The 20,023-nt window shown below is 26.6% G+C and overlaps 1 protein-coding gene across 1 annotated transcript in view; it reads right to left on the bottom strand.

Moving 5' to 3' along the window:
- Window positions 1–276: 276 nt before the first annotated feature.
- Window positions 277–20,023, bottom strand: part of LOC142328780 (protein SCAI) — a 79,761-nt gene continuing 60,014 nt past the window's right edge. The window contains exons 9-15 of the mRNA XM_075372807.1: window positions 18,629–18,794; window positions 15,815–15,901; window positions 12,730–12,820; window positions 12,045–12,199; window positions 8,901–9,071; window positions 4,079–4,179; window positions 277–1,322 (exon numbers count right to left, since the gene is read on the bottom strand). Coding sequence (XP_075228922.1) covers window positions 1,179–1,322; window positions 4,079–4,179; window positions 8,901–9,071; window positions 12,045–12,199; window positions 12,730–12,820; window positions 15,815–15,901; window positions 18,629–18,794 — 915 coding nt within the window. The 3' untranslated portion in view covers window positions 277–1,178. The remainder of the gene's footprint in view (window positions 1,323–4,078; window positions 4,180–8,900; window positions 9,072–12,044; window positions 12,200–12,729; window positions 12,821–15,814; window positions 15,902–18,628; window positions 18,795–20,023) is intronic.

Below are 20,023 nucleotides of genomic sequence, written 5' to 3'. Positions count from 1 at the left end.
AATATTTTCTGACACATAAGATGTGATATTCACTAATTCTTTTTTGTAACAATCCTGTAAATTAGACTCGTGTTTTATTTCCATCCATTAAATTCCAGTTTTGATAAATTAATTCAATGTATAGAAAACATTATATTTAATTCCTGACACTTATGTTTATTATAATTTATGTTAATATTATGACAGATAAGACATTAAGAAAAACATATAACATTTTTTAGTTTTTTTTTAATGTAAATGTTAACATTTTTGGTTACATTAAGTTATTTATATTACTCTTAACATTATTTACATTATTAATAAGAAAATAATAAATAGAAACAGGTTGTGCATTTATACAGTATTTCATAATATGAGATTATTTGTATTACCTCAATAAACTCAATGTCTTGTTAACTATTCAAAAAGTGTCTTAAATAATATGTATTTCTGATAATCAGTTCAAAGACACTTTTAATATAAGGGACGTAAACGGTTATCAGTTTATTATATTGTTTATTATAGTAAACATTAACAAGTCTTTTATTGAATTTATAAGTGATATCATTCCAATAAGAATAATCATGAGTTTTCACATTTCGATATGATGAAAAATGATTTATTGTTATTATTTTCACTGCACATAATTGATTTCTTCTCATATTACCATCATCATTTTTATTATTATTATCATCACTATTATTATTTTTATCGTTAATAAAAATAGTAATATTAATAAATATTTCAGTCGTTGCAGCAGCTATCGAAGATCTGAAGAATGACTGAAAAAAATGATTCATTATTATGGGACATAACCGAGGAAATATGAATATTACAGTATTTGTGTTGTTTCTGTTGTTTGGTGTATTGTTGTGTAAATTATTTATAGTTATAACTGTATGTATCGTATTTAATATTATTGTAATTATTAATAATATATTTTTCTTTTGTATTGTATTGTCAATTAAGTATATAAAATGTAATCTTGCCATCCCTCTGGAGAGATAACTTATTATATTATAGTTTGTATTGTAATTGTATTTGTTGTACATATTGTTAATGTTATGGAAGTAGTTAAAAATATTAAGTATTAAAAAATTAATGAACAAATAATTATAATAATAATAAAACAGTAATGGATACGAAGGAAAGGACCTATCATAATAAAAGGTGGAATATTTTGTACTCCTGGCCTGTAATCAGTCCATCTCATTTGAGTCCATGAAATGAGATCTGACTTCAAGGTGTGCTGCAAGATCAAGTACTAAATGTTGTAGTGCCGGGTGTTCTAGAAGATCAGCATCAGGAAGTGGTGGTTGACATCTTGGTCTTAGTTGTCGACCCTATGTTACAAAAAAAGGAAATATTTAGTCTCCTGATAGACTAACATGTTTAAAATAACTTATTTTAATAAACTAAAAAATATCAGTCAGATAGAACAAAGAGGAGATACATTATGTCTATAATATATATTTTTGTCTGGCTGAAGCACAATCATTGATTATATTTGTAGTGGTTTATATTTCTGTACAGGAAAGGAGCCCAGCTGTGTTGATTAATACTTGGATAAAGGATTGGAACTTGGAGAACTTTTAAAATGTATTCTTCATATAAAAAAAAGACAAAAACACTCTTACCTGTTTACTACAGTGTACTCACCATACCTAATTAATAAATCTGATAAGTCAGTGGTTTGAATAAAGTTACACACACATACACCCACACACACACACATACACACTCATGCACACACACACCCAGATGCACACACACACACACAAGCACATATTTCTTACTCTAAACTAGACATTTTCTCTTATTTATAAATTATGAAGTGAATTAATGTTAAAAAATTGAAGTTAACGAGGAAAAAATGACCAGCTAGCTACAGGTAGGGTTTGAGTTAATTAGTTTACTTAGGGCAAGGCAATAAGTAAACATTAAAGTATTACTTATTAAAGATAATAAGTAAAAATTAACATTTTATTTATTTAAAATGTTAATTTATATTTTTACTTTGTTTCTGTTGGCAAAAAAAAAACTAGCAACATATCTTATGATATAAAATTGTCATAATTTATCTGGAATTGATGCTAAGACTAGTAAATTTAAGCGAGGATGTTGACCACAATACCAACTGGAGTAAATAAGTTTGATAAGTAAATTATTTTGACCAATTATAGTGAATTATATGGTAATTATTTAATTATATAATATAATGTTGTAGCCACATTTACTCATTGCAGTTAAAGATAAGTTCTCATTAGGAATTGCTTAGAAATTACAACATGCTTCATGTTCAGATGTTTGTGATAGAAGAGTTGAAGTGTCTGCATGTCCCACATGTACACAATAGTCCCTAGCTTACATGGTATTATGTATTATTAAAGCTGTGTGTAATTGAAAACCAGTAAATTAAGAGATTAGGTAAATACAAAATTTTGGGGGTAAGTTTTGATTAAAATATTGGATTGTATTATTAGAAATCATTTTATTTTTGAAACTGTGTCTCCTCATCCAATTTGGAAACTTTAATGACTAAAATGTTTTTAGATAAAGCAATGTCATTTTCCTATTTTGTTTTGCCACCTTCACAATCATATTATCATTTTATCAATTCTAAAATTTCCTTATTGATGAGTTTAATATCATTTAGTATTAAAATTTGTTCTCTCTCCCCTACTTGTAAATCACAAAAACATTCTCCCAGTTAACTGATTTCATATTTCAGCTACTACCTCACAATAGTGTTTCTTCATTATTTTCTTTTTTTTTTACAACTTTCTGTGTCTGTAATTTTGGCCAACAGACAATTAATGTTTTTAACTACAGTTTATCTCTAACATTGTTTTATACCCTCAATGCTTACAGATTTTTCCACTCTTGCTTAAATCTTACATTTTCTATTTTTCAAATCACCGTGTAATATATACGAGCACAAATTAAGTATACTGTATGAAAAAATAACACAGTAAAAAATTCTAAAAAAAAAAATAGTAAAAAAATTATAAAAAAGTACAATATTAAAAATATTAGCAGTATATCCTTCTACCATATTTAAGTAATTTCTAATATTTCTAAAGTTGTTAATATCAGAAATAAAATGTTTTTGTTTGTTATATGGTCTGCAATATTAGATAAATCTAATTTATTAATTTTTATAATTTATATTAATAGAATTTAAAATGTAATTTAATAGTACAAAGGAATAATATGAATCTTAAAAAGATTAATTTCAGTAGAATCAAATGTCTTGTTTCAGATGATTTTTTCTCTCATCTTTTAACTAATTTTCTTGCAAAAATACTCAGAATAAGAGCATTAGCTGTTTAATATTATCCTATAATAATCCAGCAGTAAGCAATAATATGACAAAAAACTATCTTCAAATCAACTGTATAAACCACGTAATGTTTTGTTTAAAAAACCGAATAAATATGTTATTGATAGTATGATAACCAAAGAAGTATACAAAAGAATGAAACTACAATATACATATCCGTACAAGTTGAAATATGGACTTTCTCTATTTATTGAAATCACCTCTAATATACAGTAAAAAAACTCTTGATGTTATTCTAGTTAAAAAAATTCACTATAGTATATACAATATACTATATATGAATATATATATGAATATATCATATTATATATATATATATATATATATGACATGCATTACCATTGGTAGGGGAATATTTTGTAGAAAAATATCATAATGTTTAAAATGAGGTAAAGCAACTTTGATACAATTTCTACAAAGTTTTTAATTTCATGTAGCTTTCATTTGAATCTCCAGGAAAAATTTCAATTTTTTTCTATACTCAATATTTAATCACTTGTGGCAGTTTTTATTTACATACTGATGTTTTTTTTTTTGTTGTCAGTGATATTTTATGAAGTATTGATGTTCTTCTGGATTATGATTCACAATAAACTATACAGTTTATAAACTATACAGTTTCTACTATACAAACATATGTATGTTTGTTTCTATATGCAAACATACTACAAATGCAAACATACATATACTAAAGTATATGTTGGTATGGTTAATCTTAAATTTGTTTAAAAAATAAATGTTTTCATTTTTTCTTACCTTAAATGATCTATGAAGATGAAGTACGACATCGCAGAATACATAACGTAGTAATAAAAGTCTTAAAAAGTCATCTCCAAAAAATTGTAAATATACAGGATCTGAAAGAAATACTTTTTTACAGCAATCATAGATGCAAAATTTAATTCAGGATATGAGAAGTGGTTGGTTGGATATGCGAGGTTTGTCCCAAAAGTAAGTGTACTGATTTTCTTATGGATGAACAGGTAATGTAAAACTTCTTTGATGTATAACAGCGTGTAGGTAGTGAACCTTGGTTGCACGTGCATACTTGTTCAACTGGATTGGTTGAGTCAGTCGCACGCTGCTGCTGTTCGTATATGATTGTGTTTTATAACCTCATTACTTTTGCAATGGAGGAAAATATTGAACAACATTACTCTATCAAATTTTGTATGAAACTCAACAAGTCTGCCACAGAAACATTTGATTTTTTAACCAAAGCTTATGGAGATGCCACTCTATCGAGAACTATGGTTTTTAAGTGACTCAAAGCTTTCAATGAGGGCCAAGAAAATGTTGAAGATGACCCTCTCATTCTGGAAGACCAATCTTGTCAACAAATTATGAAAATGTGAAAATGGTGTGAGCTGTGCATTGTGCACAAAGAATTTGTACCTCCAGGATAGACAGTTGAAGACTTTGAAAACAGGTCCAGTGAGTTCAAACGGGCACTGCACATGATTGGATGCTGCTCCACAATAATGCGCCAGCTCACACTTTGCTTTCAATTTGAGAATTTCTAGCAAAGAAAAACATTCTCCTACTTCCACAGCCTCCTTACAGCCCAGATCTAGCTCTGTGCAATTTCTACCTCTTCCCGAAATTGAAGAGTCATCTTTTTGGGATGATGGAAAACATAAAAAGAACTGTAATCAATGAGTTACACTCATTTAAGGAAAATGACTTCCAATACTGCTACGAGCAGTGGAAGAAACGTTGGAACCACTGTGCAACTTCCCAAGGGTTATACTTCGAAGGAGATAACTTGTAATTTCAGGTCCAATAGATAATTAAATAAGAAATCAGTATACTTACTTTTGGGAAAAACCTTATGTGTGTATATATATATATATTACTAATAGGCAGAAATAATGATTGTAGTCCAAGTTATAAAGATTTTATTAAAAAAGTAAAAATGAAAGAAAGATCATATGACATATATACAATGGAGTAATGATTAAAGTCTATTCAGTTAAAATGTAACATTATTGACAACAGATGCTAGTGGCATCAACATGTATTAATTATTCTATACTATGCATTGTAATTATATAACTGTAGATTTGTTATTAAGTCTTTTACCAGTTTATTTAATACATATGTTTATAACACATAAATATGTTATTTTTCATTTTATTTATTTATTATTGTTTCTGATGGGTGATATTAATTTTGTACCGATATAAATTTGCTATGCTCGGCTAATAATTATGTTCAGAATTTTTCAGGTGAAAAGCAAAGAACTTGCCACAGAGGTTGAAGAGTGATAGATTATATTTTAGCTTATACAGAGTTTTGTTTCATGAATATGGAGATGTTGAAATATATTAATTTATAACAAGTAGCATCTGATGCCTTGAAAAATTCTGTAAAAAACCAGCAATAAACTGATGCATTTCAATCAACATTTGATGCCCTGAAGGAGTTTGTATGAACCAATTAACTCTGTAACTGTAAATTAACAAACATATTTGAAGATACATCTTACAATCAGAAGGATTTTGTATAAAATCAGTAATTAACTACCATTTTGCCAAGTGTGACTGATGCCTTGAATGATAAATTAGATAATTAAAATTATTATACTTTATTTATGATTGTGCTTCTTTGCAGGTTTACAACTAAAAAGCAAATCATAATACATAAGAGTAACATAAAATGAAAGTAACTGGTTCAGAGGAGTAATGATGTTGGTTTTTTATAATGATGATTTTTTTATAATGATGTAATTATGTTGGTTTTTTATTTGTTAATCTTTCAAATTTAAATGATAAAAGCATTAAATTTCTGTTTATATCTAAAAATCAAACCAAAAAACTCAGAGTAAGATTCATGAATTTAATTTTCTGAAAGGGGAATGGAATTTTATTATTGCATGATTTTTGGTAAATTTAATATATGTTTATATTACAAGCAGAATTTTATTATAGATTTGAGATTTATGTATAAATTGAGTTAACATACAAATAATTATTCTGGACAAAATCTTCATCAGTTTTTTACAACATTACTTTCGTGTTCAATTTCAGCTGCTGCAGAAATAATTAGACATCGCAAAATAGCCTTAGCAAAAGAAGGCTCATTCTCATTTATTTATTCTTCTTGGGATATCAGGGCATTGTTCAACTACTGTTTATGGATATTTTAGTTTTTTCTTTGAGTGTCTACATGAAAATATGTTTTGTTAGTAAGAATGATAGTATGGTCAAGCAATACTGAAAAATCTAACATGAAGTCAATACTTTCAACCAACAAGTGGATTTTTAAAAACTTGAATCTCTGAAAAATTCTGCCCATGGATTTTTCAAAGATTTTAGCAACACTGAACATTATCGGTAATGATAGATCAGTAATTAAAACTAAAATAAAACAAACAGTTGCCAACAAATGGTTTTTATAATAAGATGAAATTTCATTATATTTTTAATACATATAAATTACATTATAGAATTGGAAACTTTCAAATTGTGGTCCTAAAAGTTGTATTTTATGACAAATTGTTCTTCTCTTCATATATTATATATATATATATATCTTTATCCTTATAAAGATAGATTTCCATCCTATTTCCTTTTAATTCCTCCTAAATAAGGAAATAAAAGTTGATTAAAAATATTTCAATATTAGCTGCATCATTTCATTTAGTTTCAGAGCAAAATGAAGTAGCTCTGCTGATCCCACCCCAGTGTATGAAGTTACCTTAAAATAAGCAGCATACTTATACTTTGGTAGTTGATATAATATTGGATTTTACACTGATCAATTCTGTTGCAGTGCCTTTAACTAAACTGTAACTAGTGCAGTACATATTTTATACTACTAACAAATGCACTTACTTTTGAAAAGTGTCTATATTTATTAACTAGATTTGAAGTTGTCCAACATCATAAAATGTTTAACAAAATAAAATTAAATTTAACCATCTTTAGTACTATTCTGCTATAAATTGTATTCATGTGCATAAATTCAAATATCAAGATAACTAAATTGTTATCAAGACTCATTCCTCTGTCAAATAAGTAGTTTTATAATTTTACTAACTCCCTGTTGTACCTTCGCCCATGCTATATGGTTACTTGCATTTCCTATAGCGGTCAATATTTTTATTTCATGTTTTTAGTCAAGTAACCAAAGGCAGGTGCAGGCAGTCACACATACAGTAACAGTGGCAATGGCTGTGTTGGTTGAGCCACAGAGCCCATACCCCTTAAAAAAATCAGAACGCAAAAAACCCAAAAAATGGCTTTTAAATATTTATCTGAAGAGTATTTGCAAGCCCAAATCTACTAAATATCTTGTTAAGTATAGTCGAGATTGGAAAAATTTACAATCATTATTCAAAATCTTTTTTATCTTTCTTCACCCCATTTCAAGGTCAAATTTCAAAATATAGAAATTAGTTTATTCACATGAAGATTACACTCACCAAAAATCAGGTTGATTTCTTTATATGTTACTGAGAAATTAAAAAAATAGCAATTTCAAAAAAATTAAAAAATCCATTTAACCCTTGAAACTCGAAATTTAAAAAATCTAGAAATTGGTTTTGATATTCACATGAATATTACACACACAAAAAAATCAAGCTGATATCTTTATTTTTTACCAAGAAATTAAAAAAAAATAGTAAATTTCATTGTTATTCCATTTTACCCCTTTAAACTCTGAATATCAAAAAATTCCTTTCTTAGTTGGCAGTTACACCGTAAGAACAACATGTATATAAATTTTCATCAAATTATCTTCAGTAATTTTTGCTTGGCGTTGATTATGAATCACTCACATTATGTTATCTTCAATTTCAATACGACCTTTACTGAAAATATTTCAACTGAAAAATATCTTAGAAACGGCTTGCTGTAAGAAAGGAGTATGAGAATTTAGTTGCCACCTAGTGGCCCAAATGAGAAGTGTAGCACTGTAATGGATTATTTATTATTTACACGTCTTAATAAATAATTTTTCATTTAAATAATTTATTACTTTTAGATAACATTTCCAAATTACCATGATCTGTCAGATTGAGAGTGTAACTTATGAATGCAAATGTTAGTCTTCAACTTACTAACAAATACCCAGTATGAATTTTGAAAATCAGATGATTGTTAGATGAGATATTTGATGATCATGATGATGATGTTTCATGAGCACCCCATTGCACCTCCCACAACAGCACCTCATGGACACCTTGTTTGTTACTGCTTGATGGTGATGATTGGTCTAGCCTCCCATGAGTTGCTCGCATACCTCACCACTCTAGCCATTCTAGCATATATAGATTTTCAAGATTTTTCAAGATGAAATGCATCTAAAAACCTTCTTATCTATGCCAAGAATCATGGGTAAAAATTAGGTTGTGATTGATAGAGTAGTTTTTTTGTTTATTCCCAAACAAACAAAAATCCTCTTCCTCTTTATATAATAGATTTCTTATCAATTATGAGTTTATATTATAATAGAAAGAGACAAGAGGGATAACTTTTCTCCCTTCTAACCACTTCTTATTGTGTTGTAATTGTAAACTTATGTTTAAAACTTGAAAATTTTATATAACTTGCTGTTACAAATAAATTCTTACCTATTCTACTACGACCAAAGAGTCTACTAGCTTCAGTAACAAATCTATCTATAAAAGATTGACATCTTTCCCAGTGATGTATAGGTACATTAAGAATGTTGCATATGAAACAAAATGCTGTAAGTGGACTGTGCAAGAAAAGGGTAAACAAACTTCCATTGTGATGTTGATCTGTAAAAAATATAAAACATTATAACTCAATAAATATGTCATTTTTAGATTGTTGTTGTAAGTTATTTAGTAATATGATTTAGGCATCTTACATAAAAACATTTTTCTCATACCTTATTTTACTTCCTTGTACAAAATAAAGGAAGTATTGTGAATGCAAAAAATTTCAGTTTTTAAATTTCAACGGAAATATCCATTTTGACCATCCCTGAATCCATTTTGACTAGTTTCAGTGTGACATATGTACGTATGTATGTATCTTGCATAACTCAAAAACAATTATGCGTAGGATGATGAAATTTTGGATTTAGAATTGCTGTAACATCTATTTGTGTAATTCCCCTTTAGATTGCAACCGACTGGACCAAAAGTGTCCAGAAAAGCCCAAAATCAAAAAAAAATTGGATTTTGGACTTTTTCTTTACTGCAGTAATAAGCACTCATTGAGAGATTTTCAATGATATATCATAAGTGGTACTTATTTTCGTTGGTTCCAGACTTATAGCCAAATAAAATTTTAATTAATGAAATATTTGGATCTTACAAGGGGAAGGCACATCGGTTTGAATCCGACTTCATATACATACTACTTGAGGAACAGAAACAAATTGATATATAAACTAATACAAATTGTTGATATGGACACCAAAAAAAAATGTGATGCAATGAGGTGTCCACCACAAAGCAATTGTGTAACTGTCCACTTTATTATGTAATTTAATAGGCATACAAGGAAGTCATGTGGTGTTCACATCAGATTTTTTATTTATATAAATCAGTTTAAAAAAAAATCTACTGAGCAATGATGCCTAGTGTTCAATTTGAGATCAGACTAAATTCCTCCTAATTCTGCTTACCTTTTTTTCAATTGCACTCGAGAAGAAATGATTTTTTTTTTTTAAATATGGAGTTTTAACAAAATAATATGAAGTTAAAGTGAAATAGGTAATAGCTTTTTACAAATTTTTCTTTTTGTAATAATCATGATAACCTAGAAATAATTACATTAAATTTAATTAACTATAAATAATGTATAAAAATATAACTTTTTACTACAGCAGATTTTCTTATAAGGAAATTATAAATCATATGTTCTATATTAGTATTTGTTTCCTGTAAAATCTTATTTAATATCACTTTTAAAAATGGTTTTCTTGGTGAAATTTTATCAACATTCCAAAGGTTTTCTTGGAATGTTTGTGAAAAATCTCTTACAATGATTATTTCTTTATACTCTAGTATAGTGTACATTGGGTAGTTATCTCTTTGATGGGAGAAAACTATCCAAAAATCCAAAAAGTGTGTGATCTATCATCATGTTGAATATATTTTTGTTTCAGTGACATAGAATCTAGGAAACAAAATGACTACTTTGAAATATATGGGTGAAACATTCCAGTTTTTCCTGTTGCTTAGAAAATAAAGGCCCAAAAATTATTTTTATATTCTTGATAACTTTTGATTTTATCACCATTTAATTATTTTTTCAACTCAAAAAAAAAGAAACATAAATCTCTTTATTACTTACAATGGCACAATTAACATAGTACACTTACAACGATTTTTATAACAGTAAAAATATTAATAATAAACAAGTTCTTTATTTTGTTATACGATAAAATTAATAAACAGCTCACTAATTTTGAGAAAATAACAAAAAAAATGAGTCGCTACCAATTTAGATATGTTAATAAAATTTCTCTCTGAAATAAACTAAACAGCTCATTTAAGTATACCTTAAATTCTAGGTTTGTGATAAATCCTCTTTTAAGAAATTCATCTTTCAGAATTTAAAAAAATGAACTAAATCTTTGAAGAAAGAAAGTCAAAAATTACGTTTACTACAAAGTTCAATTTTTCCCTATTTCGTAATCTTTACAATACAATTTATGTTACTAAATTCTCATGCATGAATTCCTGCTGTAGAGTGTAAAAGACACATTTAGCATGATTACAGAATGTACAGATTCCATACACTATTTTATACAGTTACACAATCTAGAACTTTCACTAGTCAATACTTTTTAATGATTTTTATAATTCTAAAATATTATTGCTTTTATTTTAAGCTTTTAATTTTTCTATTTTAGGATCAGCATTAAAAACAACAGTCTTTACTATTTATACCATATATAAAATGAAAGTGATTATTGCCTCTTATTTTTATGTATAATAATTTTTCACTATAAATTACCAAATTGCTATTCGTGAATTCAAGAAATGGTAAACTCTCTCTAATAAATACATTTTATATCTAATCAATTTTTCTTTACTACGAGGATCTATTTTTCATTTTATTTCTTTTGTAATTTATTTTCTTCTAATTTTCTTTTCTTATATTTTTTATTTTATTTCTTTTGCTATTTGCTTTCTTTCTACGTACAGAAAAGGAAGAAAACAATAGATTAAGCTGTTAGAGAAAAAGACCTCTAAACAAAAGAAAAATATTTGATAAATAGCATTAATAAATTTTAAAAGATAACATACTATACTTAAGGCCTGTGTTGTGCTTTGAAAATGGTTTTATATGTGGTTTGAATGTATAGATTTTTAAGGAAAGAAGTTGAAATTTTTTTTTTTTAAATCAAAGAATAATATCTAAGAAGGGATACTGTCTGAAAGTTAGATCCCAAATGATTAAGTTACAATAAAATAAAATTCAATTAAAACAAAAATTTAAATAACAAAAGGCATCTGAAAACATCACAAAACAAAAAAAATAAAAAATAGGCCAAAAAAACAACAAAAAAGAAATTTTTGCATTAGCTATTAAATTGTATCTTTGGTATTTACGTACAGATACAGTTGAAGACATCTAGAAAATTGAAAACATTTCTAACTCTTAAAGTAGTTTACTTAAGCCTAATCCGTCTTTTGTCATCTGCTGATAATGATTCAAAAGACTTACAGTCTAATGTTACTACATATTTTTTAAATACTATTTATACCAATAGGAAATAAAAAATTCTTTACCTTGGAATGTTGGTGGAATATCTTGAGGTGACATAAGTATTACTAAAGGTTGTCCAAAATATCGTGGAATGTGTTGAAATACAAAACTGTTATCAGAATCAACAATAACAAAAAATGGTTTTCGTGTAAATGGATAAAGATCTCCTGGATATAAACTGTAAATAAAAAATATTAATTTAATAATCTATATTAATTAATTAATTAAAATATTAATTAATTAATAGATAAGTAAGTACATACATATAAGCATAGACAAAAGTAAAGGTATAATAACAAATAATATATACTGATAAGTTTTATGTAGAGAATAAGTGAACAAAATTTGAAACCTAGGTGATGTTTAATTTATGCAATATAAGACCATTAAAATCTACGAAATATGTGAAATATATGTAGATATATTTATATTAAAATCACTGTCATGGAATTTTTCATAAGCTACAAAATTCCATTTCTATGTACTACACACTAGCTTCAAGGTTATATGTTGATATCAAAAAATAATAAATAAAATTTTAAACTTGAGACAGAACTTTCATGTTTTAATATTTATATATTTTTTTTATCTGAATAGTATTTTTTGAACAATATTTTTTTTACTAAACAATTTTTATGTTCTCAATACTATTTAAACTAATACACAAATGAAAAAAATTAATGGTAAAAAATATTTCTGATTTCTTACCAGTGCATTTCTTTTAAGTGCATTCCTTTTTTATTTGTATGTTCTAATTCTCTTTTGCTGCTAGTAATTACTCCACCTAAATCATAACCCACTGAAAAAAAAATGCAGTAAATTAATTTTTTTGCATCCTTCTGCTAGTTTAGTTTTATTGAAGTTTTATAACATTAATAAATTTAAATAATTGAGAGTATGTTTTTATTAAATAATTATTTTAAATAATTTTCTGTTATATTACAATCAATCCAACAGTAAACAAAAATATATTTTAGCATTTATTTATTTTTAAATATGATTTAAAATTTTAATTTTGTAACAACAAACCAAAAACAAAAATTGAGTAATAAAACTTATTTAAAAAAGTTTTCAGTTGTCTTTGCAATAAAAAAGTAGTTTTATAAAAATCTGGTAAGATAACAACATTTTATAATATAATTTTCACTGAGGTTGTTTGCAAAGATGACTAATATTTTGAAGTATACTTAAATATTTATAGTTATGCAATGTGGTTCAGTGTTCCAATACAAAATTTTGAATTTCAAATTAATATTTTCCCATCATAAATAATATAATTTCATAATTTTTTACTTACAATAAATATTACAACCAGTTCTTTTATACATATGTACTATGGCTGACAATTTGGAAGGCAGAAATTTGAGAAAAAATAAAAGAAATTAATATCGTACAGAAAATCATCCAAAAAAATAGTGTAGTTAATATCATTAAAAAAACATGAGATTAAATTTTTACTGTTGTAATATCTTATCAGAAACAAAAATTAAAACAGATTACAGCAATTAAATTTATAGTATAATAAACAATAAAAATAATTTAGGTAGCATTATTATTTAATAAAGGTGAAAATTTAGATGTGTAACATACAAAAACATTTAAAACATGGCAAAGATAATTACTTTCTTTCTTTTTCCTGTTTAGCCTCTGGTAACTACCGTTTAGATAATACTTCAGAGGATGAATGAGGATGATATGTATGAGTGTAAATGAAGTGTAGTCTTGTACATTCTCAGTTTGACCATACCTGAGATGTGTGGTTAATTGAAACCCAACCACCAAAGAACACCGGTATCCACGATCTAGTATTCAAATCCGTGTAAAAATAGCTGGCTTTACTAGGACTTGAATGCTGGAACTCTCGACTTCCAAATCAGCTGATTTGGGAAGACGCATTCACCACTAGACCAACCCGGTGGGTAAAAGATAATTACTGGTTTATGATAAGTACACAAATACTGTTAAACATATTTAAAGCAACCTACATTCTATATTAAACATATATGTGTTATGTATATATACACTGACGTAATCAGCAACCCGAAGTAATGTTCTTTGAAAGGGGTTTGCTAATTCATTTTAAAATTTTTAATTTCATTCATTTTTAATTCATTTTTTAATTTCACTTTAAAAACAAACATATACTTCAAAATTGAGCAGAGTTTCTGATGCTATAAATTTTTTTTTGCATGTCTAGTTATTTTATTACAGAAAGTTGCACACTTATTTACTGAAGATTATGTTAAAGAAATTTGAGATAACTGAAAAAAAAAAAAAAAATAATAATAGAAGATGACAAAGAATATGTCATTTTTCAGAATTTTTTAAACTGATTTCATTGTTTTACAATATCAGCTTATATGCATTTTCAATAAAAAACTAAATAATGCAATAAGAAATTTTTGGAAATATTTTTACAGAGTGGGTTATTTATAAAATGTTGTTCTCTTCCACATTTTTTATAAATCTTTTTTTCTAAAAGTAATTATTTTTTTCATATTCAAATTCCTATCTACAAATCTGTTTAAATCATAGAAATTTCAATTTCTTTTTAGCTATAAACTGGATGAGAGGCAATCTTCTTCTTTTTGGTATTATCTTATATCAGGGTTGGTGATCGTCCTGAAAATTGATACTTTAATTTCTGTGGCTCTAAACAACACTATGGATGTTTAACAGGATTTTATTAAATACTTGTGCTACAACATTCTCTCCTTTCTGAATTTCTTCTATCATTCACCTCCCCTTCCTAAGTATATGACCTAAATATTCAAATTTTTTTTCACAATTTTCATGAATTACAGCCTTTGTATATTGACTCACCATATTATTTATTTTATCTGTCCAAACCATTTTAAGTATTTACTGGTATGCCACATTTCAAAAGCATCTAACTTTTTATTCTCATGTTTAATTTTCCATTTCTTCTATAACCTACAGTAGGATTGAAAAAATATAGTAACTGACCACTCTAATTCATAACTGTAGACTACGATTTCTATTGGAAAGCTTGTACTTAGTATAACTAAAGAACTGCTAGAAGTTATTTCTGTATTACTTCTCACTTCAATAACTTGGTTGTTGTGTGGTCAGTTTAACCAAATACAATACATTTATCTAGAAATTTATTTTTTATTAATTTTAAAATTCTTAAAGTGGCATTAATTTAGTCTTATTTAGTTTGATGTTCAAACAATTCATTGCTTGCAACATTTGGGAAAGTATCTAACTTAATAAAATAACCTAATAAAGTTTTATTGATATCTGATAGTATGAATTATTTATGGAGTAGACTAACAGATAGGAAAGGGTTAACAAAAAAAAAGTAAGGAAAGAGAAAAGAAACTTTCTTGAGTTCAAGGTATCTAAGAACATGAAATTTGGCTTTGTACCATTTACATTGACATGTACAAGATTTCTTAGAGATTTCAGGATTATTAACTCACTAAAAGTGAGCTGTTTAGATGCAGTTCATTTTAAACAAATAAAAAGAAATAATAAGCTATCCAAGAGAAAATATGTAGTTGAAACAAGCGTAAGATCTTATCCTCCTGAGGAAACTTTAAGACAACTCAAACATTGTCAGTTTTTAACTCATAGAAAATTGTTAAAAGTATTAATCCTGACACATCTGTCATGTCCTGGACAACGCATCAGTTTTCTTTACATCACCGAGTATAAATTGAATTTGCATATTTTGAAAGAAGTACTGCATTTTGTATTTTATTGAATTATAAATATACATTAGTTTTTCTTTAGAATTGTGAAACATATCTTGTTTTCCAATACTTACTATCTTCTGGATGTTTTGATGTTGAAAAGCACCCATCAGCTGAAATATACAGTAAAAGTGCTCCATTTGCTGGTAATTCTTTAAACCCTGAAAAAAATTAATAACCAGCATTTTTTACATTAATACCAATAATAATGTTTTACTTTTTAAAATTGTTAAAAATTATTAATGACTTGGTCTTATGTTACTTTGATTAATAAATTCATTGTAAATGTTTTAGCCTAACAAACCTATTACAATTAATCTGACTTCAATATATTTTATATTTTAATATATTAGTTCATATACTTTTTTTAATGGTACATGTACCCAAAGTAAGAGAAAAGATTCTAGAGGTTGATTTAACCTCATAAAATGTATTGTTTATCTAAATGGGATGCAACTCTAGTTCTCTTTACAATGCATTAAAGAGACAAACTTATAACTGTACAGTTGTTTGTAATGCATACATACAATTAGGTTATATATTTATTATTATACAGTATAGAATATAGAATATAAAAATTATTGCAAAAATAAAATTTTTTTCATATAAAATCAATTTATGTCTAATACTGAAATGTTATTTTGTATTTAGTTGAACTAATGGTTAATAAATTGTATTATTTCATAATAATAACACAGTAAATTAGGCTATTTAAAAAAATGGCAATAATGAATTTACATAAAAAAAAAAAAACAATAATTCAAGTTGTATGTTAAGTTCCGTAAACATAATAGTATTAGATGATCTGATATGAATATCAAATCACTCCCAAAATTTTATTTTAAGTACATAAAAAACAGTTCTAATTTAAATTCTTAGCCAAAAAATCAATCGGTTATAATAATGTCATAAAAGCTTCTTAATCTACCATTGTATATATATATATATATATATATGTTAATATCCATAATTAATCACAAATGTAATTAAATGTAATTTTTTAATTACATTTTTTAAAAAATGTAAAAAAAATAAATCTATCACATACCTGTTATCAAGAACAAAAAACATCCCATGCAAAGTTTATTAAGAAAAAAAAAGGAGTGAAATGAATTCATGTGGCCTTTTTCATTGAGCCATATGTATTGCTGCATATCAGCGTGCTAAACCAACCTAAAATTAGGTGATATTCAGCCCTACAAACAACGTCATTCTGTTCATTCCAGTGATTGCAACTCTGAGTGGTATGTCTCCTACCTCAGTTATACACTATAGCAATAAGAAAGACTGGGACTAATAGTGCAAAGCAACAAATGTACATCTTTCTAATAATAAAGAATGCATATTACTTCAACTTTGTAGAAGATAATTAAACGACATGTAATATAATAATTTTAAAAGTTTTAAAAGTAATATAAATACCATTTATTAAGTAATTAGTAAGCATAAATTAATAAACACTTGCTTGTTGAAGTTATCCAATTACCTCTTCATTCAAGTCTAATTTTTCCTCCTCCCCACATTTTTTAATTGGACAATATAAATGATTGTAGGATTGCTAATCTAAAGATGGGGTAGTAAATCCTAGCTAAGCTCTTGTAGAATTTCCATTGTTAAATTAGCTGTGTGGGAGAAAATACTGTCGTATAATAAATAAACACAAGACTGGAAGACTCTCTTCTTGAAACAAATTGCAGGTTCCAATTTATTTTATAAATTCATTATAGCCAGTAGTAACACTTATTTCTTTGTTATATCTTAAAGTCGAGATAGAATGTTTCTTAAAAATCCCAAAAGAGGTTCCTGTTATTTTTACGAGTGAATATGTGATTTTTGCTTTCCATGGTAGAGGTGAACTCAAATGTCACCACTGCATATTTGCTCATTTTGATTCTGATGGGAAATAGAGTATCCTTGTTTTATTACACTTTTTTATAATCAAAATTCTTTTTCTCTATCGTTTTCATATTTGTGCAGAACTCATGTGACAGCAGCCAATTGTGTTTTTTATATTCTGTCTATAGAAGGCAGAAGGCTGAGAACTTTCTTAATATTCAGTTTTTTAAATTTCAGATGATCTTTTACTATTCTTTCTACACTCCCAACACTTCAACATTTATTTCAAGTTTCTCAAAGATTTCACAAATAGTAATTGGTATATTTTCTCAAATAAATGCTTTAACTCTTATTTGTTTGTCTTTTCTGACTGAAATTCTTGGCCAACAAGTATATACTTAATTCTTTACTCTCTTCACATTGAGAGAGAGAGAGAGAGATAGAGAGAGAGTGAGAGAGAGAGAGAGAGAGAGAGAAACAAAGACATTCATTTAACTGATATTTAACATTTATGTAAACCTGTGATAGAATAATCTCTTTGTTTATAAAAAAAATCAATAATCATTTTCAGTACAGCAGTAAATCATTATTCCTCCTGCTCAAACATGTTGATTAAAACTGATATTGAAGACAGAAAGAACACCCAATACTATGATGACAAGCTCATCATCTTGCATGATGATAAATTCAATATGCAAGTCCTTGCATTAATTCACCTTGCATTCCTTATAAGGGCAGATCATGAAAATTCCTTTTTACATTTTATCTCCACATTCTAATCTAATGTTTAGATCAGAAAAACTAGATACATTTGTCACCAAAACTTCTGTCATACTGATTTGTAATAAAACAGAATCCACTCACCAATTAAATTCATACAAGAAAATAATCCCATTAGTAGTGCATTTTAATTGGACATCCTGTTTATAAAACAAATATGTGACATCAGCAAATTTACTACAAATGTGTATGTAAAACAGTATAATTTTATTAGAATATAATAAAATATTTAAAGCAATTCAAACAAGGAAAAAGAATTTTTGAAAGCATACCTGAAGCAAGAAACACCATAACTTGGCTGAAGGTTGGTTTATATAGAAGATATTTGTGCGGATTCTCCCTTTTTAATGGTCTATCACCATTTTCTTGACACCCTGTTACAACTGGATAACCTCCTACATTACCTCCTTTTGTACTTGCAACAGAGTAACTTTTTTCCTGGAAAAAAAAAACATTACTTCTAACATTTATTTTTAATAAAACATAGTACTTATTATTTAATAGTAGTTTAATTGCGCTCAAAGATATGTAGTAATTTGATATTTTATTCATTGTGTCTTCATCATTCATATGGATTATTCAAAAACAGAATGAACAAGATTCTTACACATAAAAAATATGTTTCTTTATGAGATGTACTAGGGAAGATTCATACTTATAACTAAGTGTATAAATATAAATATTTTACTTTGATTAGTATGTAATAACACATTATATAGATCATGTCAGGTTCGAGTAGCTGTGTTCTAAGAAGGGATTTAAAAAAAAGTAAGTTCCAAGAAACTTATGATGACTATGCAGAGCTTTGTATTCCAAACTAAGGATATAATTATCTCACTAATTATTTACCAAACTATACTTAAGAGATCATCAAACTAGTTTCTTTGCCAATTTTTTTTATTGTTTGCTTTAGTGATTTTTTTAAAAGTAACTATTTTACAATTATAAAATTAGTTTGAAGTTATGAATTTCATTTATGAAAATCAAAATATCTCTTTTTATAAAATCTTTTTAAAATCTTGGCAATATTGAATTTATTCTGACTTACATAAACAATCAATTTTAAACTCCATCTTAATATTACAACCTCAAGCATAATGACATGAAGCACTTCAGTAACACTTGTTAACGATTGAAATATATTATGAACTTATAAGTTTTCCCTTTAGTCTATTCAATTGTTAACCTTGCTGCAGTTATTTTCTATTTTTAACACTTCTGAGTACAGAATAAAAAAACTGGTTATGATATTTTTGTTATTATTTTATTTATTATCAATAAAAACACCTAAGATTTTCAGGGCTATCAAATAAATAAATTACTATTTTATTATGATTAGTACATAATAATACATTATATAGTATTATAATAATACATAATAATATACATTATATATGTAGGAACAGATAGATGAAATAACCACGGACAAAATAAAAGGAACTGCCCTAAAATTTACCTGTATGGATCAAGAGAAACCATGGTAAAAACATTATCAAAGCAGCATCACAAAATACACAATTATTCATAAATCATAAAAATTAATGTTAATCCACTAATACATGATTAGACTCAATTTTAATTCTTTGCAATATAAATGCATGAAATAAAAGTTAAATACATGAAAATAATAAATATAAAAAATAATTCACAATTTAGAAGGCTTTAAC

This window comes from Lycorma delicatula, chromosome 8, assembly GCF_047948215.1.
Source record: "Lycorma delicatula isolate Av1 chromosome 8, ASM4794821v1, whole genome shotgun sequence".
NCBI lineage: Eukaryota > Metazoa > Arthropoda > Insecta > Hemiptera > Fulgoridae > Lycorma > Lycorma delicatula.
Note: the sequence above shows the minus strand (reverse complement) of the source record. Positions and strands in the feature narration are given on the sequence as shown.